At 45.7% G+C, this 20,286-nt stretch overlaps 2 protein-coding genes across 7 annotated transcripts in view; one reads left to right on the top strand and one right to left on the bottom strand.

Moving 5' to 3' along the window:
* Positions 1 to 9,582, top strand: part of LOC8051739 — a gene marked incomplete at its 5' end in the record, with an annotated part of 54,433 nt that extends 44,851 nt beyond the window's left edge. Inside the window, 1 exon segment of the mRNA XM_040205314.2 lies at positions 3,912 to 9,582. Coding sequence (XP_040061248.1) covers positions 3,912 to 4,224 — 313 coding nt within the window.
* A 1,500-nt stretch (positions 9,583 to 11,082) lies between these two features.
* The window catches only part of LOC8051735 (xaa-Pro aminopeptidase 1), a 28,814-nt gene continuing 19,610 nt past the window's right edge, over positions 11,083 to 20,286 (bottom strand). For 3 of the 6 annotated variants that reach the window (XM_040499044.2, XM_029994738.3, XM_040499043.2), the window contains 11 exons: positions 18,754 to 18,835; positions 18,459 to 18,657; positions 18,311 to 18,397; positions 18,132 to 18,241; positions 17,929 to 18,078; positions 17,813 to 17,873; positions 17,669 to 17,738; positions 17,501 to 17,605; positions 16,642 to 16,713; positions 16,404 to 16,579; positions 11,083 to 15,141 (listed from right to left, as the gene is read on the bottom strand). In XM_040499044.2, coding sequence (XP_040354978.1) covers positions 15,022 to 15,141; positions 16,404 to 16,579; positions 16,642 to 16,713; positions 17,501 to 17,605; positions 17,669 to 17,738; positions 17,813 to 17,873; positions 17,929 to 18,078; positions 18,132 to 18,241; positions 18,311 to 18,397; positions 18,459 to 18,657; positions 18,754 to 18,835 — 1,232 coding nt within the window. In that variant the 3' untranslated portion in view covers positions 11,083 to 15,021. Of the gene's footprint in view, positions 15,142 to 16,403; positions 16,580 to 16,641; positions 16,714 to 17,500; positions 17,606 to 17,668; positions 17,739 to 17,812; positions 17,874 to 17,928; positions 18,079 to 18,131; positions 18,398 to 18,458; positions 18,658 to 18,753; positions 18,836 to 20,286 lie in introns of all 6 variants that reach the window. The other 3 variants (XM_029994736.4, XM_029994735.4, XM_029994737.3) reach the window with 1 other exon arrangement.

Here is a 20,286-nt window from a genome sequence, read left to right on the forward strand (position 1 = left end):
TACACTCCTCGCCCACAGGGCATCTCGCATTACATGTCTGACTGCCACTCAACACCAATCTTCAAAAAGACAAGAGTCCCGAGGCAGTTCTGTGAAAAAAGATCCAGAGAACTTTATGAGGTGCGGACCACCAAAGCTTGTGGCATGCCTGCGTCAGCGTGCCTTCTGTGTCTTCGGACAAAAAACTGCTATACCTCCACCACCCTACGTGAGGTGTGAGGTGCATTTATAGTTTTGGTGGATGAGCTTCTGATAGTACTTTCAAACTAATATATGTTAAACTATTTTTTTTTTAAATAATAATTTTTTTAGCATGTTTTTTATACCTTTATTTAATGCAATTTTTATGGTCATTTATCACTGTGTTTGGTTTGATTTATTCTGTTCCTTCCATTTCTGTTGTTTTCATATTTTTTGTCTTTTGTATAGCTTAACTCCCACTTCTTTCTTCTCTTGAGATGTGATTAAAATACCAGTTCTTGTCCTTGTCTGTGTTTTGCACTTTATACATTTAGTAAGACAGTGTGTGACATGTGTTGCTTTGAATGCCCTGCTAAGTTTGATGGGATGGGCACACGTTGCACCGCACTCCACCTGCTAACGGCTTGTGTGCCGTCCGATGTCTGCTTGCCGACACAACAAGCGCATGCCTCAATCCTCAGCGTGCATCAAGCCTGCTGGAGCATTGGGCAGGTGCTCATTTGTTTTGCGCTTCCTCGCTTCACAACTTATTTACTGTCGCAAATATTTTTTTATGTCTATTTGGCCGATTTCATTGGTCTACTTTGAGCATTTTAGAATGGAATGCCAAAACATGAGAAACACTTACACAAGCTTGTGTTAAGAGCTTGTGTACTGTGGTCGCATTCAGACATCAGCTCATGGATAACCCTGTTGGACATCTTTATTGCCTTGAATACTCAGTGACTCTAGGTCTGATCGAGTTTCGTCGTGATTGGTGTTTCGAAGGTTTTTAGTTTGTGCCACCTGTGTGCACGGTTCTTGTTTGTCCAATGTCCCAGCTGTGGTGGCTTCAGTGAACTCATGGGATACTCATGTGCACTTGTATCTTCCCAGCAGAAAAAGGGAAGACATAATCCGGGAGTCATCGATGCAAGTGCCGCCGAGGCTTTAGGCATCTCCGATGTCTGTGGCAATTTTTGCGGTTCATTGACAATCTCGGATGCTGAGTTACAAACGAATGTTTTTGTTTTTTTCGGGATAGAGGGGAAAGTTTCATGCAACACATGAAACTAAGTGCCAACAATTTAGAACAAAGTCTAGTCTACTTCTGTATGCCATAAGCTTAGGGCCCAATGCTGTTTTTAACCATGCCAAAGGGAGCTGTCCTTGGTGTAATAAAACCTGCAATTGAAGCATTTAATTATTTATGACACTTAGTACCTGAACCCTGAGGAACTAGCTACATATATCAGCGTTTTTTTTGTTTTTTTATTATCTAGAATAATATGTGCAAGCACACCTGAAGTAACCAAAGAACTGTTGTTGTCGTAACAATAACACTATGCATAAAGCTCTAGCTGTATAGCAACTTTTGTAGTTCTCATGATACTGAGCTTTTTAGTCTAGCAAAACGGCTCATTGTAATATACATTCAGGTATAACAAACTGATGTGTGAAATTTGATGAGTAGACCTTTATTGTGGACTCTTTTAAAGCACATATGGTTATCAGATTCAGCTTGTGATAGATTTTGCACTATTAGCCAATACAGTTGACCCTGCCATCAAAGCATTTTCATTGGATGTTTCTGGATAGCAATAATAGAACTGGTGAAATTGATAAGGCGTAAATTTGGGACGCTGCCTGTGCTACAATAGGGGTTTTCCATCTAAAAGGAACCTGTCAACAGTGTCCTCATTGACAATGACTTTGCAGTTGGTAGCCGGTAGCTGTGGAACTCCAAAAGACTTCATACAGGGTGTTTTTTTTTTTTTTAGCTTTACAGACTAAGTATATCAGTGAAAACTACACTAACGCAGTCTATGCATGTGAATATAGGGGGCCAGTCGTTGCAATAAGTCGGTTCAATTACTAAAATTTGTTTCATTAATCTTTTAATTAGTGATAATGATAAACATGGTTTCTTTCTACTAGAAACTTGCGAAGCGTCATTGAAAACCATTAAGTGAGTCAATTTTAGAAAGACTTGTGTAGGGAAAGCACGGTGATGCGCTAAAGTTAAAACTCGTGCAATAGGTGCAAGGCTGGCGGTGAAAACATGCCCGCAGTGTTGTTTCCTCTCGTACGCATTTTTGCACCGCCAGCCTTGTGCACGGGCACAAGTGGTAACTTTGGCACACTTTGACACTTACCACATGCTCGGAGTCTTTCTAAAATTTACTGACTTGGTGGTTTTCGATGACGCAAGTTCCGAATTGAAAACATATTTTTATTTGTACTGATAAAAAAAAGTTAACAGATTTTCTCAAATTTTCCGACTTATCGTGACGATTAGCCCCCTATATTATGTCCCCCTTGGTCATATAAAGGCCTGTTCACACATACAGCTCAGTGCTAACTCAGTGCTGTAGGCCACTGCATGCAACCTCGCTCACTCTTGCTTGCACGATGCAGCACTATACCCCTGTTACGCGGGGGATACGGCCCCTGTAACAAGGGTCTTAGTGCTGTCTCACTGGGCCAAAGGCACTTAGCTGCCCCAAATGTGATTCGATTCAACTGAACTGAGATGGTGCTACACGGCTAATTTCAATCTCTATTGTAACAAAAAATTGAATCTCGTGTCGCATGACCTTTCTAATTGTGAAGTAAATAATTATGGACGCACTGGGTTTATTGTTGATGAGCATTGATCTAATACGCCTTTCTTACGTTTTGGGGCAAAGAATTAAACAAAAATCTTAACGCTTCAAATGAATGCAAAAACGAGAGGCCGCATCGCCATTGCACCGCCAGTGACTGCTCGCGCTAGCACTGGGTTCTGTCAACGTTACTAGATTAGAACTGCTTCTAAACGCTGCTTACACGAGCAGTACCCCCTTTTCCCTGCCTCTCGTCGTCCGACGGGCCGCCAGTTTGAGGATGGCTGCTATGGTAACTGTTGTATTCTATGGAATGCATATGTTTTTTAGATGGAGTGTACCATACTCTATGGAATGCACAGTTTTGCAACGACAATCTCGATGGCGCTTCCAATGACAGGAGGTGGACTGAAGTGAGTGAGCGAGGCGCCCCCTTTACGGGAGTTCCCCAAATGACCTATAATCAGTGCCAGGTTAAGAGTTCAGGGGAAACTCCTACCACCTCTCTCCGCTTTAGCAGAGCGAATGCTGGAAAAGAGGCGACCTTCTCTCTGGCATTCGACTCTTAACCTGTCGCCAACTGTAGTAACGTTGGGTTCTGCATCTGAGTAGATGTAGAGCCCTGTATCTGCCGCCTTTTACAATATTCGCTGCTATGATTGTGTCTGGATACCTTTCCCTGTGTTCCAAAACAGTACTAAGTGCATCATTAACACTGCCCGTCATTGGCAATGCTGGAGACTCGAAGAACGCAGCACTGCTTAGCACTGATACAGCGCTGTTCTTAGTGTTGATTTAGCACTACGATGTATGTGTGAACCGGCCTCACCTCCACAGGCCACATTAGTGTAGCTTTCATGGCTTTTTTAAAACAAATCTGAAAAGCCTAAAAAAAAAAAACACCCTTATAAATGGAGTGGGTGTCTTGTAACAGTGTTCACATTTTGCATACAATGAGCAGATAGAAGTTTTGCTTACTATGGAAGGACTTTTGTAGTGAGCTTTCACATAGTGGTTCAAACTGTTTGAGATCTCTCTGTCAACTGTAAATTTGCTCACAAGAATTTTTTCAAGTGTTGTTGACATTGCACAAATTTCAGAACAAATTCCATGTAACTAATACAGGAAATTCCTGCCGAATCCAATGCATCGTGGAGGAGTGCTATCCCGTGGTGCCATCTCTGGCTGTGGGCCTACCGGTTATGCAGCCGAAGGCGGAAAGTGCCCTAGTGCCCTCACACCGTTTGTAACAACTGCTGCCAAGCAGCTTAGATGGTGGAATGAAGCGAGCACCACAAATCTGTTTCTGCAACAGCAGAGGAGGGGCATGTCCAGTTTCACACCCAGTCGGAAATTGCTGTGTCATGGTTCATCTCTTACAGCCTATGGGTTCAGTTGGCTGAAGTTTGCAATGAGACGACACATCTTCCGCATATGATTAGCTTTTCCCACTGATGAAAGAATGTGATCAGAGTGCATTCATGATGCACTGTTTGCTATGTAGGCCTTTGCTTCAGCTTGCCTTGCATTGAAACGGAGTATGTCACTCCGAGGGATCTGCAAGATGCTGCAAATTTTCTGTATCGAGTGCAATGGGACCTTTCCAATGCTTCAGACATGCTTCAGTATATTATCTGCGGGAGATCTCTGGTAACTTCAGCTTGAGTTTTTGAGCATGTTTTTTCTATGCATGCTAAATACTCGAAAGTAGCAAAAATAATGAAGCAAGGAATCCTTTGTGGTTTTCATAGCTGTGCCATTCAACTCAGAAAATGGTCGGGTGGCTTATTTAAGAATTTCTTTTAAATCTTCAGGTAACTCTTGTACATTATTCTAATGTAGATGGGCCATAGACTTTCCGGTTTTAACCGAAAAACACTTGAACAAATTTGCTTCCATTGAAAAGAATCTGTTACAGCCGAAAAACTAAAATTTCTGTTTGCTCTTGCTGAGAACTCTCGGCCGAAACCATCGCTCCTTAGACATTCATCAGGCGAGTAATCTCGCCTAGAATCGAGCACCATGCCAGTCTCAAATCAGTGGAATGGCTGACCTTGGAAGACAGTGACATGAGCGTTAGGTCAGTCAATCGGTCACCACAGTGTCGTGGTTCTATATCAGGTCGGGGCTGGACGACCGTGCTTGAAACTAAATTGACTATTGTTATCGGTTGAAACCTGCAAAACAATCAAGAGCAACTGGCCTTCCTTGTGGCAGAAACATTTTGCTTGAGAAGGCTTGAATTTTTCATCCCACACAGAGCAGAAATAACAGTAGTGGGATAAGAAGGAAAGGAAAAGCTGCAGGTTATTATGGAAGAGTGGTCAGACTTTGACCAGTATGTGTTCAGACTTGTTGATCGTTTGCAATGATACTATAGATTAACTGTGTTGTGGATGTGCTTGTGGACGCTGCTTCCATGCATGGCTTTCGCCTAAGGACCTTCTGCTGTTTCAAGTGCCACAACCCGTTGATAGTTTTAACGCTAACCCAAAGTGTACACATGTTTTGGAGCACAGCCTTAAGGTGGCTCTTTATCGTAGCCATTGAATGCAGTTTTGAACCACCTCTACGTGGTGCTTCTAACGATGGGATAAAATTCACGCTTGGCGTTTCTCACAAGTACTATCCACCATTGTTCTGCGAACGTGCAAGACGTGTCACGAGCGGTTGCTCCTCCGCCATTCACTTCCTTTCATTTCAGTGCATCGCCACTATTTGCTCTCAGCCTTGTGCATTGGCGCATTTGACGCTGCTTGTAAAACAAATGCACCAAGGGGCTTTACGACTTTGGGGGAAGTTCCGTGGGAGTACCGCATCTGAAAATAACGTTGGTCGTTTGCAAGCTCTGTCGCATTATGGTAAGCATGGCAAGAGGGAAGCGTTAGAAAGGTATGTACAAATTGTAAATTCAATTTTAACCAGGTTTCATTTGCCGTTCCTTGGCTATCGGCACTGTTTTCCACTAATAATCACCATTTTTAGCATCCGCATGAAACGAATCACCGGAGATGCCGATTGTTGAAAAGAAACTAAACACAAAAATGTAGCTGCAGGTTTTTCTTATAAATAAGTAAATGCTGAAAAATCTACCGCCCAATTGTAGGCCACCGGGTAAAATTGAGGCAAAATGTTTTTGCTGCATGTTTTAAACCCGAAGTTACCTCAAGATAGGAACTTGACATGCTGTAGTTTTACTGAAGTTGTTTAGAAATTCTTTTAAGTGGCACTTCTGGCCTTGCAGTTAACTGCACCACTAAAAGAGTGACCCGTTCTCTTTGCGGTTGGTATGGATATGGTGAAAATCAGTTTGTCAAACGACATTTCACCAACAGATTGTTTCGTCAACATGCAACATTCGATTGACAGTTCGTTTCACCGAAAGGCTTCCCGCATTTGTTTCATGAGCAGACCATGCAACATTTTGTTAAACGGAACTGCTATTTTCGCAGCAAAAAAAAAATTAAAGCCGTTTACAACTCCCTGTAACTCTGAATTGGAGCGCAGCTCTTGAGGAGGAGGAGGGAAGGGTACTGAGGGGAGGGTAGACCCCTCCTCTCTCCTCTTTACTTTGTGATAGTGCCTGCTACTCCTCCTCCCCGCCTCCCTCCTGCTCTTCCCCTCCACCCCCTTCTTCCCGGGGTCACATGACTTCGGGAGGAGGGGGGGTCACGTGACCTCGGGGGAGGGAAGGGGGTCACATGACCCCTGAGGTCACGTGAGCTGGGGTGTCACGCGACCTTGGGGGGGGGGGGGGGGGTGTCACGTGACCTTGCAATTATGCCGACGCCGCTCAAGTGAAATGGGCCCCTAAGAGCTGCGCTCTAAAACTGTGTCACACCTGATTTATGGGGGGAGAGAGAGGAGAGGGGGGGGGGGGGGGCGAAGTGGCAGAACGTTGCAGGGGCACGTGTCCACAAAGCGAGCTTCCACGAAACATACAATGTTGACGAATCATGTCCGTGAAATCTGTGTCCACAAAAAGTTGTCCACGAAATGTGTTTTCATGAAACAATAGGGACCCATATGGAAGCATGTGCTCGATTCTAGTAGGCTTTTCACAGTGGCGCCGAGCTAGCACGCAAGGGTGAAACACTTTGAATCTGATGCAATTAACTGTGAAGATTTTTTTTTTTTAGTTTTATCATATTTTCTGGACTATAGTCTGCAGATTATACATGTTTAAAAGTTGAAATTTTAGGGTGTGCAGACTATACGGGAATTTTGTTTTTCAATATCGTTAATTCTGACGAAGCAAGAGGGATTTTGTTAATAAAAGAGTATGTTAATGATGATTTATCTATAATGCAAGCTTCTTTGTGAGCTAAGATATGTGTCAATGAGTGCCGTGTAGGAGAAGATTTTCATGTCTACTAAGCACCAGGTGCAGACTACGCACCGGGTGCGGACTATCTGAGCGAAAACTTTTTTTTTACCCCAAATTTGCCCCTGCGGACTATACACCAAGTGCGGACTATAGTCCGGAAAATACGGTACTGATCTTATTCGGGATAGTTTTATGGTGGTGCAAAATGAACACAATACGAAATGATGAAGGATTTGCTACACACACTTGATGAAAGTTAGAGGTTAGTTGATGTCGGCAGGTGCACTTCCAAGTTGATCAAAACTGATTCTAGGGTAGTAGAATGTACAAAGTTTTGCGTCAAATGATACCATTCAATAATGACTCGGGGGGAAAAAAGGAATTTAAAGCAAGTATTGTGGGATGGGAACTCTTAAAAAGGTTTATTGTGATTATATCTTGTTAATCGTTTAGTAGTAGAGATTAAGTAATTTTCTCGGGGAATATTAAGTTGCTTGCTAATTCATATAAAAACTTGAGCCTTGCAATTTGTGCCCCTTTTTTTTCTAGAAGTATAAGTTCTAATTTTCTGCATACTGTGTTTGTTACCTTGCTGGCATTTTTTTTTTTTCCTAACATTAATGCATGAGACTGTGTGGAAACCATATGATGTTGGCATACTCGAACATAAGACGGGCTAGTGTTTTATAATAGCTAGTAGTTTCGTTTCAGTGGATCCAAGTTTTAAGACTTTTGAGATGATGGCGTTCATTCTGTTTTAAGAGTTGAAGAGTCGATGTGCAGATCCCAGTACAGGTTATGACAGATGTAGTCCAAGGTATTTATGCTCCGACTTCCAGGCGGATATTGTTTACCTGCCAAAAAAAGGATTGGGATTGTTGTTGTTGTTGTTGTTGTTTTTTTTGTTATAGTTTGGGTTTCGTGTTATTGGTAAATACTGATGAACCCCTAACCCCCGAGCTGGTTTTATCAAAATAGGGGAAAAAACCGTAAAACTCCGAATCTGAGCTGCCCTGAATAAAAATAACCGAAGATTTCCAAAAAGGAATCCTTTTATCTACAGCTTTCTTAATTTGTTTTGAACGGGAACATAGCCCACACTGCATTGACCATGAGGCTGGTCCTTGGGACGTTTTCCAAGTGTTTGGGTCCTGTGCAGCTTCCCCAAAGATTGGGGACTCTTATGCCCGTTTTTCTTCCACATGAGGCCCGATAAGCACGCACCTTTTGCACGACACTGGAAATTGAGACTGAAAAACATGGAATCTGTAGAAAATTTCAAGAAAACAAAAATAAACGCAGAGAAAATGCGTCCTGAAAACATGTAGCCCTAGTTATGGTCAGTCATTTCTCATGTTTCTAAACACTTCTCTTTCCTGATCAAACTGTTTGGCTCACAAATGGTTTGCCTAGACATGTTCATCTCCAACCAAAGCAATTCGGTGAGCAGGAATAGTTTGTGTGCTGAATACGCACAACACATGCTGTATGTCTTTCCAAGCTAGTGATTCAACAAAAGCTGCACACTCAGCTTTCTGGTGCGCTATTACAGACCTATTTTTTAATACCTCGAAGCACACAACATGACGACACAAAAAAAAAAAAAAAAAAAAAAAAAAAAAACTCTGGACAAGGGACGACAAACATATTTTGAAAAATATGTTTGTCGTGCCTTGTCCCCGAGTTTGTTTTATTCTTTCTGTCAACTCTACCAACACGCTCTACAGTTAATTAAAACTTGAACAGATGTTCTATGAAACTAAATGGCAAGGCAAGGACATGTGGGGTTAATGCTAGTGCTAACAATAGAGCCATCTGAACATTTGCTTACAATTGCTGGGTGCAGGCAGACTGGCAAGAAGCAGTCAGTGCAGAGTTTAAAAGGAAGGATTAGAAAGATGTGATTAAGGGTTGCATGTGAAATGGACCTTTAAATATGTGAGGTGCAATGCTCCATTGACTGCCAATGTAAACTCCTGATTCCTATGAAGATGAAAGCTCGTTGGACTTTGGTGTCCTAGTGTCGGCACACCCAAGCAGTTATCGAGCCAATCCTTGCCACACAGAGATGTGCAAGTTCTGCTCTTCCATGCAGTGCTGGACAGTTGGGTGTCTGTCGCCCTTTCCAATGACATAGCGGGCTGGTTCTCCTTCATATTGGTCACGAGTAAAGGGATCCAAAGTACAATGGAAAGAGAAGTCAAGCTCTTAGCTAAGGACTAATTTATTCTGCACACGACGTGCCATTTTGTGTGCAAAGGATGCACTTTGGCAATGCATCAGAAAGTGTCCTTTTAATGCACATTCAAATTGCATTCCAGTGTTCCATTTTGTGCCAGATATTAGCAATGCATCCCAGAGGTGTATTACAGAATGCTGCTGCCTCTTTTGTCTAGGATGCCAAACACCGATGGCGTGCACTGATGTATCTGTAGAAAAGATTTTTAATAAAAGTTCTACACCATATAACTTGAATGGACTCTCTTGTTCTTGTAAAGAGAAGCAGGGACGGGAACTTCCAGGAAGCTTATCCGACAAAATGAGTGTCAAATAGTGGGCCAAAAAATGCAAGTTGAGGAGAACCAAGAAAGATCTTTTATCATGTCATACACGTATACAGTCATGCTAGGAAATGTTGCTGTTCCCAAAAAACATTGTCCATCATCTCGATTTTTTTGATAGGAGACGATTCATTTGGACACCGAGCAGAGATGGCTCCAATTCGCAGTTCAATGATTAGACCAGAAAAGTCAGTTTTGTAACATGGTTGGGTGGAGCTTTATGCAGGAAAGAACTGGTGGTCCCTGTGCATGATTAAAGTTTCTATTGCATGCCCAGTCAAACTTGATGAGTGCGCGAGTTTAAAAAAAAAAAAAAAAATCCAAGGTGAGTTGCCAAAGCCCAATGGCAGGATGTCTTAAATTCTTTATAAATGTATCGGAAGGTAAGATGCTGACATCAAAAAGTTTTTTTGCGGCCCCACATGCATGTGCCCTCGAGAGATCAAGCACTCATTTATCACCAGCAAAAAATGCCTGTTGAAACGTTTTTCAAATTGAAACTATCTGAACACAGTAGAAAAGAAGCAACCATTCTTTAAAATTGGTGTCCACATATTGAAGATGCTCCGGGTCAACAAAAAATTACCTAATTGCTGCTGATTAATTTATTTTTGGTGTCTCTTTGGCAGAAGTAATGTCGGAATGAGTTAAAATTTCCTGCTCATCAAGTTGAGAAACAGCACTGTCAGTCTCTGCAGCATTTTCTGTAGTGAGAACAGCCAGAAAGCAGGGCCAGCCGACGTCCATGGGTGTACCAACCGGGGGGGCAAGGGGGGCACTTGCTTTCCCAGTTCTCAGAGTGGGGAGGCAAGGCATGTGTTTTGCCCCCCCCCCCCCCCCTTGCCCCTTGAAACAGCAGCCACTGGGCAGGGCAAACACTGGCCAGCGGGACCCAAGGGACACTAAGGGCACCGTTCCCCGGCCCTGGGGAGGGGGGGGTCTGGTTTGCCCCCCCACTCAAAAACAAGTTGGTACGCCACTGTCGATGTCTACTCAAACTTGTTGAGAGGAGTGCACAGGGGCGGCCCACGGCATGTTTTAAACTTTGCTGGAAAGCGGGCTCAATTAGACCCCCACTTGCAGGAACTTCTGGGTTTTCAGTTCTTCTGGCAGACATGCATGCTGGAACTTTCAAAATGCACTGTGCCACCTTAACCTCTAAAAACTAACAGCAGTGCAAAGAAGATGCGTGATGCAAATTGTATGCACGTTCCCTTTAAAAATGTGCAGCAACATGCGAAGCAAAAATGTTGCTGCCAAAAACCCCTTCAGCACAACACTACATCCAATGAGTACCAGCACAATTCAAAACCTCCACGAAAGCAGCTCACACATGCGAGGAGTCGATCTATCCAAACGACTGCCGTTGCTCCCCTTTTCAGCTAGGCCAACACAGTGCAGCGAGAGATACATCCTTAAAATCATTTATTTCAACATAGAGCACTTGAAGATAATTTATACAAAGCAAATCACACATCTCCATTTGAGGAGAGTACATATTGCTCATTGGCTAAAATGAAAATGCTGTTCTCCAAATGACTTTGAGTCACTAGCAGTGCACAGACTTGTTTCGCTTTCGTACGATTGCCGTCTCCATTCGAACACGAAGTGCCGCTGGCCGAAGCTGGCCAGGCAGAAAGCGTCTCTCTCCTCGCGCCTGCCGGTCCAAGCTCTCCCAATGTGCCGGGTCCAGCGAGCGTGGCGCGGACGGAGTCCCGGGTGCCAATACAGCTACTTTCGACAGGGTCTTGACTAGAGCGCCCTGTGGGACTGCGAGGGAAGCCAGGTGGGATGCGAGACATTGCTCTGGGGTGTGGCCTCCGCACCCGCCGAGGTATTCTGGAGCGAGGTACACCAAACACCGACAGCATGACGACAGCGAGAACTACGACACAGCCACCGGCCGGCAGAGTGGGAGACCGGGGAGCGGGCCAAACTCAAAGCGGCGTCTGGAATGGTTGCCGATTGTGCGGTGGCAGTCGGAGGCCGTCCGAGGGCGTAGAAAAGCGTGGTTTAACGTCCCAGCCGACGCACTACAAAAGGGGGGCCCAGCACACACGCCCGGGGCGGCCTGTGAGAGCGTGCAACGGCGGTGCCGCCCCGTCTCCCAGTCTGCCGGGCTGTTGAGCACTAGGACCACAGATACGACAGTTTGACTGCCTTTGATATACACACATGCAACACACAACACTCCATTGAATGACAATTATTGCTCCAGTCTTTTCCACCGTGTGATATGCGCATGGGTGATTTTTCTCGTCGCTACGGTCACGCTAACAGCAACAACATAAAACATTTTTTTCTGCTGGAAGACACTGATGGTCGACTGCTCGGTGGCAAGGAAAAAGGGGGTGCACAAGACACGCTGCGAGCTTCCCGCGGGCCTGCGCTTGGCACCGCCCGCGAGGGCTGGCAGCCGGGCACACGCCACGAAGGTCACAGCAGAAAGCACACGACAACACCCTGACACTCTCCCCTCGGGCAACTGCAGCCCCCCAGTTCTGCACAAACCCTGCTGAGGTATTTCTGCCGGGCACCGAGGCCCACTCGAGGTAACTGCGGTTGGCGGCCACGCACTCTGCGCAGTGGGCGCTGAGGTAGACCGTCTGTACAACGTCTGTACAGGTACCCGCTTGGACATCACGCAACGCCTCACAGCCTCTGAGGCACCGGCGGATAGGTTGGCACAAGGAAAACTACACACACTAACAGCTGTGGGAGACAGCCACAACACCCGGTCGGCTGCTCCAGGTAGCCAAGAAAATGAGGCTGCTCGTGTTTTCAGAGGTATCTGCTAGGGGCTGGCCTAGGGACAACTTGCCCTGCTCGGAAAAACCGACGGCCAGTCTATCTGGAGGTAGATGCGGCAAATTTCCCGTCCGTCACGGGGGGCTGCAGTCGCCCAGCACGCTGTAAAGGTCTAAAAAGAAGATCCGAGTTGCGTCAGCATTTTACATTCTGGTTTCCGCCACACGTGGGCTGCCTGTATATTGCCCCGACTGGTTCCGCAAAAACCTCAAAAAGCCACACAGTTTGTCTTGAACGAAACGGGCAAAGGCCCTTGCTCCGACGAGGTAGTGATTTCAAAGCTCAAATGAGGTCCTTGGTTGTTAAGCTGAGGTTTCCAACGGTTGCACCTGCTGGCAGTTGAACTGCATTCAAAGATGCCTGAAGCCAAACAAAAGGCACTACTACAGTGGGAACAGACGCGGGCCCTTCGCGCACCAGCGCCCAGGCAACAAACAGCCTGGCCGCAGGGGAGCAGCCTCCAGCCGGGGCACACCCAGCGGCGCCCAGACTGCAACCCGATTGCCAACGGCTGCAGACTCTGCGACGCAGGCCCCGCAAGTATGCAAAAGCTGTGGTGCACAATATGCCACCTATTGCCCCAGGCCAGAAAAGAATGAGGGTAGCGCAGGTACGCGGGACCATGCATAGCAAGAACCAAAAAATGCCGGCAACGAGGAACTCAGGCTCTAACCGACCGGTCAAAGAGACTCCGAGGTAGTGTGTTTCAAAAGGCTGTTGCAAGCAGCCCATCCCTTTGACGAGGTAGCTCCACAGAGGTATAAAAAATAACGTCTCTCATCGTCGGAACTCCTGCATCTCTAAGCAAGTTTCCACCTGTACGGCTCACAGGTTGCCCCGCAGAATTATCATTTTTAAGAGGATTCGCCATCTCCGAGTGCATCACGGTTTTTGACAGGAGCTATAAACCAAGCCCATCTGAGTTATTTGCTGTTAACCTCGGAGAGCACTGCAAGGAGTGGCAGACAGGTTGCCACCAGTGATGTAGAAACAAAACTTTGTCGAGAGACAAAAACACACACAAAACGAGTTGCAATGGTAGAGAGGCCCAACATTTGCTTCTCACGCCAATTTGCTGCGAGCCTACCATATAACTATGGGAATGGAATGTCAGATTAAAATCAAGCATTTCATACGTGGAAAGGACACTGCAGTGCCTGTTGCAAATGTCAACTTAAGTACCTCAACAAGGGTCATATACCCAGGGCTTCATTTGTGGGCATTAAACTCCTCGAGGCCATAGTTTCCTCACCAGCATGTGCAACGATACTAAGCTCGTACTCTCAAGAAAATATCTCGACAAACAAAAGTGCTACACTCAAATGACAAAATTTGTTTTGTTTTACCTTTCGGTACTATTGTGTCCAGGACATATGTGCACTCAGAATACAGTAGTTGGGATAAAAAATATGATCCGGCGGCTAAACACGTACATTCTTAATCCGTTCAAATGAAACCAAGTGACAACCACACCGGCAAAACTATGCCACAGAACGAAGTGCAGGCCACAACAACGAGAAAAGGAAACGTGGCGTGCAATGCAGTAGCCCCAAACCCCTTGTGTGCCTAAGACACGGCAGGATGCATTTTGATGCAAGCCCAGCAGTAGAAAACGAAGAGTCTGCATATATATATATATATATGCCACACTGCCATACTTCCGTCATACGGTGCTTTGTTAACAATGCCATTTAACACTCGTCGCTGCTGTATTTATACTGCCGCGCATCAAGTGTCGTGAAACGTCAAAAACCAGAACAGAAAAGGTCCTTGACACACTGAGACCGCTAATACCTTGGTTAGTGCTCCTATGCCAGAAATCAGGCACTGTCGTTATTGCTCTTAATCAACCAGGGTGCCCAGAAAAGTCTCCAACTGACTCAAAATCTTGTTATTCTTTGTTTTTCTCCAAAAAATCACCGTCACGCATCCAAGGACTCCCTTAAAGCTTTCGACAGTGTGAACCTAGCACAAGATGCTGTTGACCCGTGGTTTTGTGAGGAGAATGGCGAAGGTTGTCGACACTCGTCAAACAAGAGACGTACAAAAGACTGCAGTTGCAAGCTGCTGAGCCAGGCTCCACAGTGCCAGGATGCCCTGTTGCAGGGTTTTTGCTGGCTGTCACTAACAATCAATGCTCCGGTGGTTTCTAGGAAACCTGAGAAAAAAACTGCTCTGTTATCACATCCTCCCTCTTTAAAATGACTCCAACTGACTTCCACAAAAAGACAGGGTAGGGGGGTGGGAATAAAGCTGTTGCCCAAAGCTTGTTGCTCCAAAGCGCCATCTCGGTGCACCAAGCGGGCACAACGCGCCAGGCCTTTCAGAGCGCACCGACGACCAGACCGAGGCGGCGCCACGCTGGGTTTCCGAGAAGCAGCCTTGGGGTGCGGACACTCCCCTTGGAAGCTTCCTAAATGCACAGTAGGGTTTGGGCGCCAAAAACTGGCAACAGAGCAAAACTCAACCCCATTTCAAGAACACCCTTTGGCACGACACCCGAACACAGTGGTGAGGGTGACGGGGTCCGAAGGCTGTTCTAGCCCAGAGGCTGCGTTTCCCGCAGCAGCCACTGGAGGGCCAGATCGCGGCCTTGCTCCTCGAGTGCCCGACCAATCACATCGCGGCAGGCCTGGTGGTATGTATCTAGCCACTCCACCTGGACAAACAAGAAGTGCACCCCATCATGTAGTACTCTAGCATTGGCCTCAAATAAAATCTAACTATAGGGTGTCTGAAATGCCGAAGCTCTATCTAAAATGGGCCGTAAAAATCGGCGCCTGCACATAGCAATTTAAACCTTTTGTCAAGAGTGTATTTCACAGGCGAGTTTTACCTCGTAAAATTACAACGTATAGCTCCCTTTCTATAAACAATAGGGCCAAAAAACTTGCCAGGGTCAACGGCAGATGGCTACGCAGATGACAGAGTCGAGTGGTGCATTTGGTGCACGCATTGATAGATGATGTCGGAGGCAGTGTTGGAAGGTGTAGCAGACCAGCGAAAGAAAGCAGATATCAAGTTTTGCTCTCATTGTCCGCATTTATTTTTAAACCAAAGGTACATAATTATGTTCATTTTAATAGACCACAGTCATTGCGGGCAGTCTCGGTACTTTTTAACAGCCAGCCGGAACTAAAGCCCCTAATATGCCAGGAAGGAGGGAGCACCCCCTGTCAATACATGAGCCAAATGCACACTGCCGTTGTCATTCGCCGTTGACCCTGACAAGTTTTTTGGCCCTGCCTTCTACATAAAGGGTGCTATGCCTTGCAATTTTACAAGGTAAAACCACCTGTGAAATACACCTTTGACGAAAAGTTTAGATTGCTACGTGCAGGCGCCAATTTTTATGACCCATTTTAGATCAAGCCTCGGCATTTCAGACACCCAGTCGAAGTTGAGCTCAATCGTATCTAGACAAAACACCTTTGTCAGTATACACTTTAGCATCTCATTAATCCTTACTATGTCAATTAACTACAAATAAAATAGTGATTTGCACGGATCTCTCGCACTGCTAAACAATCTCAAAAAGCTGCCGAGAGAAAACAGAAAAAAACATGAAAGAATGATCAGATTGAGAGGGCCATGGACAAGTCATCGGCACAGTGAAGTGGCAAAACGGCCCTGGTAGCAAAACCCCCACAGTAAAATCTAATGATGCAGACCAACTCTAGGAGAGACTAAGGAAAGTAAAAAGTCATGTTTGCAATAGCAGGACAAGCTCATGCCACAAAGCCCTCCAACCTTTCTTTCCACCTGGCAGAGCCGGCGAGGAGGAACTCGCCTCCTCTCCGGCTCTGCCAAGTAGAAAGAGACACGACAGATGAACTAAGGGGGGAAAGGAGAAGTCGCCTTTCACCCTTAGGGCTGAAAATGAGCTCCAGCCTGGCCTATGAGCATCAAGTGGAAGGTCACCTCGTCAGCAGTGAGCATCAGGGGGTTGAGCATCTTGGTCTGGATGGGAACCAGCGTCAGGGAATCGAAAGCCAGGAACCCTCGATCTTTGAAGTTGTACTTGGTGGCAGCCTTCCGGACAAGCACCAAGTTCTCAATCCGAATTCCAAACTGGTTGTCCTCGTAATAGCCAGGCTCTACACAGGAACAAGGTCATTACTTGAAAACTGCTTAGACAAGCTAGCGGAAAGCCTCTTACCAATCGAAAGGATCATCCCTTCCTGAAGACCTGGATCATTAGGATGGGGCATCCAACTGATGCCCATTGGTCCTGTCATTCAAAAGGGACAAAGTCTGAGTTAAAATGCAGTGACTGGCCCTCACTATCTGCCTCGATCATCTACAAATAGGGCACAGTACGCTTTTTGCTCTATGAGCAACCAAACATGAGACTGGTTGAGACCAAAAACAGCAGTTGTAAGGCACTTGCTATATACAGAGGAACCTCATTAAGAGTAACTCTTTGAGAGAAACTCCTGGAAAACGGGGACAAATTGAACCCACTCAGGTGCTTTCAGTAAGGTTCTAATGAGATAAAGAGGACCTATTTAGGGGATCCATAGATGTTGCTGTTCCTACTGCACTCCGTTATACCCTAAAGCAGACTGTGACATATGCCTGAGGCTGTCAACCTAAAACACAAGTGATCCAACTAGGTCACGCAACGCACTCATAGCCCTTTACTGACTCAAACAACTCGTAACATTTACAAAAGTCCACGGGCCATAAAACGATTTTGGGGCTTGTCCCTCATAATTGTACAAGAGTTCTTAGAATGGAGAACAGCTTTGAAGCTCAGCTTAAAGTGCTAGGGAATGTGTCCATTTATTACAACAAAATGTAACCCAAATGTGCTCCAGTGCACTGTGTGTCCTAGGAAAGTCTCAACCTTGGAACATCTTTCTCACATAAGCACCAATAGCCCATTTCTGAGTGCCTCACACTTGCACAACTTAGCTGTGAGCACGTGCCTTAAAGCCAACACGATTGCAAGATCACCACAGTTTTGAGCCCGTAAACCATTCTAGCCTATCCCCAGCGAAGGGTCATGCACTCGCCTTCGTGAACATTGAGGTAGGCGCCCACTCCGTGTCCCGTTCCGTGTAGGTAGTCCAGACCCACTTCCCAGAGTGCCCGTCGTGCCAGCGTATCTAGCATTTGCCCTGAAAACAGGTCAACAGAGCCATTAAGAGCCCTTCCTCGGAATTCCTCGCACAACAGCTCACCTTTCACAAGTCGGGGAAAGATAGCGGATGACAGTGCAATGTTTCCTTTCACGACCCTGGTGAAGCACTCCTGAGGAAGATGAGCTTTGTTAGCGTCCCACTCGAGACTGGGCTGTCACGACGGCAGAGAAAACAAGGACTCACCTTCTCGTACTGGCTGGGCATGCCGAAGTGCCACGTCCTGGTTACGTCTGTTGTCCCGTCTCTGAAAGAAGGAAAACAGTGGAGGAAAATGGAGACCAGTCAGAGCCGCCACGCACCTGTATTGACCACCCGAGTCGCACAGGTAGACCTCCTCGGTGGTAACTCGCCGGTCCGAGTCCTCCTCGGGACGGTAGTGGATGATGGCCGCGTTGGGGCCAGATGCCGAGATGGTCTCGAAACTTGGTCCTACGTAGTCTTCCTGCTCCCTGCATCCCATCATAGCGTCAGAGTATGCCTGGCGGGCAAGCACCCGACGCACCTGCGGAAGTGCTCCAGCTTGGCAGCAGCCGTGATCTCTGTCACTTCCCCTTTCGGGACTTGAGATTCCATCCAAACAAAAAATTCACACAGTGCCACCGCATCTTTGATCTGAAACCGAGCGGAAAGGCCTGAGAAGGGCCACCCCTGCCACAGCAACACCATAGCCCCAACACTCACGTGGGCACGCCGCATGCATTCGATTTCCGTTTCGTTTTTAATTGCCTTCCTGAGCATCACAGGATTTGTAGACTCGATTCGACGTTCCTGCAAGGGTCGGCAGCAAGAGTCACGAGACGTGCCACAATGTTCCCAGGCTCCCACATACCTTGGGAACTTGGCTGACAACTGCATAGCTCGAACAACTGCTGACCCAAATTTTCCCCGACTGCTGATTTATCAACAGGGAGAGGAAGTCCTTAAACACACGGTAGGGTCGGATGTCAACTGCGACGCTTTTCTCGTTTCGGTCGGCTGAGAGGTGACGTTGAAGCGTGGCACTCAGCTTGTTCTCGTCAATGAACAAGCTGAAAAGCGAGGAAACAAATCTAGATATCCTCACATGCACAAGACAAGGAAATACAGATGACCAAGCAAATTCCAAAGTAGTAAATCCATCTTACTGGGCAGAATCCATGGTGATCACAGCATAGGCAAAGAAGACTGGATTGTAGTCGATGTCGGAGCCCCTTAGATTAAACAGCCCTGAAACAAAAATTTCCACACGAGTTAGTCACACACCCAGAGCCGTATATGTAGAGTTTGGCCATTCGTTCGGAAGTATAGGAGACAAATGAGGAGGTGCCATTGGCCGAAAGCGGGCTGGGCGTGTTCCAGGGCATCTTCAGAAATTCGAATGTGGCCGACCAAAAACCGGAAATATTACCCTGGCGGTGGTCGCGAGAAACAAAGTTGATAAGTGCATTGAAGTAACTCTCGGTGACTGAAAATATGGTGCATGTGATGTTTCAATTACGGTCATCCAAAACCATGGTGGAAGAGTACGACCAGCAAAACGATCGACGTAATGCTTACGCCAAGCGCCGGCAACCTGTCGTCCGAGCAGTCACACTCTCTCCGAGCAAAACAGAGTTGAGCAGCGCATTCGTTTCAGACATCTTTCTGCATGATCATGATCGAAACATCATGTGCACCCTATTTACAACCACTAAGGGTCACAAACTTCACCCTTACGCGCTTCTTACGGGTAGTCAAATACACAAATGGAAATACAAAAAATATGTATACATACTGACATCTGCTACAAATAATACAATGCACAATCACAAAAAAAAAAAAAAAAGAATTGAACACAACATACACATATTTACTATAAGCTGCTAACATCAGCACAATGCAAAATAATACATTAGTCATGGATCATTCTCGTATAAGTAACGACTTAAAAGACAATCAAATGTTTCATTCGAAGCCAAAACCACAGCTTCGGGGAGTCTATTCCACTGATTTAATGTTCGTGGGAAAAACGACAATTGAAAAACAGATGAGCGGCATGCTAATCCCCTCTTTTTTTCGAGTCGTCAAATCTCTGGGAAGTAAAAGTAGGGGGTTTTAGGTAGATGTTCCTATCAATGCCGGTACGTTTACGAATCACTTTATTAAAAAAAGAGTACCTTGATAACCTCCAGCGGAGTTCGAGCAACTCCCATGACAATGATTTTTTTAATGCCGTGACTCTGATATCAAAATGATAAGAGTTAGTAACAAAACGGACAGAGCGATTTTGAATTGCCTCAAGATTATTAATTAAGGTTTTAGTGTTCGAATCCCATACTACAGCAGCATATTCTAAGAGGGAATATACGTTAGAAATGTATAGTATTTCTTTGACGTCACGAGGCGCATGTTAGTTTCTCTTTATAAAGTTAAGTGCACATCCTGCTTTCATTGTTATAAATTTAACATGACTAGCCCACATTAGGTTAGATGAAAAAATAACACCCAAATACGTACTTCACATCCTTTGCCAAGCTAATCTGATTTGCATCTAGATAGTAATTAGTCTGTATGTTTAGACGCTTTCTGCTAAAGCAGATACACTTCGCAAAATTCAGTTTAATTTTCCATCTGTTGCACCATGTGAGTGTTTGATCAAGATCAGTTCGTAAAGCGGCAGCATCGTCCTGGTTATTTAT

This window comes from Ixodes scapularis, unplaced genomic scaffold (assembly GCF_016920785.2).
Source record: "Ixodes scapularis isolate PalLabHiFi unplaced genomic scaffold, ASM1692078v2 PGA_scaffold9__187_contigs__length_104089568, whole genome shotgun sequence".
Lineage (NCBI taxonomy): Eukaryota > Metazoa > Arthropoda > Arachnida > Ixodida > Ixodidae > Ixodes > Ixodes scapularis.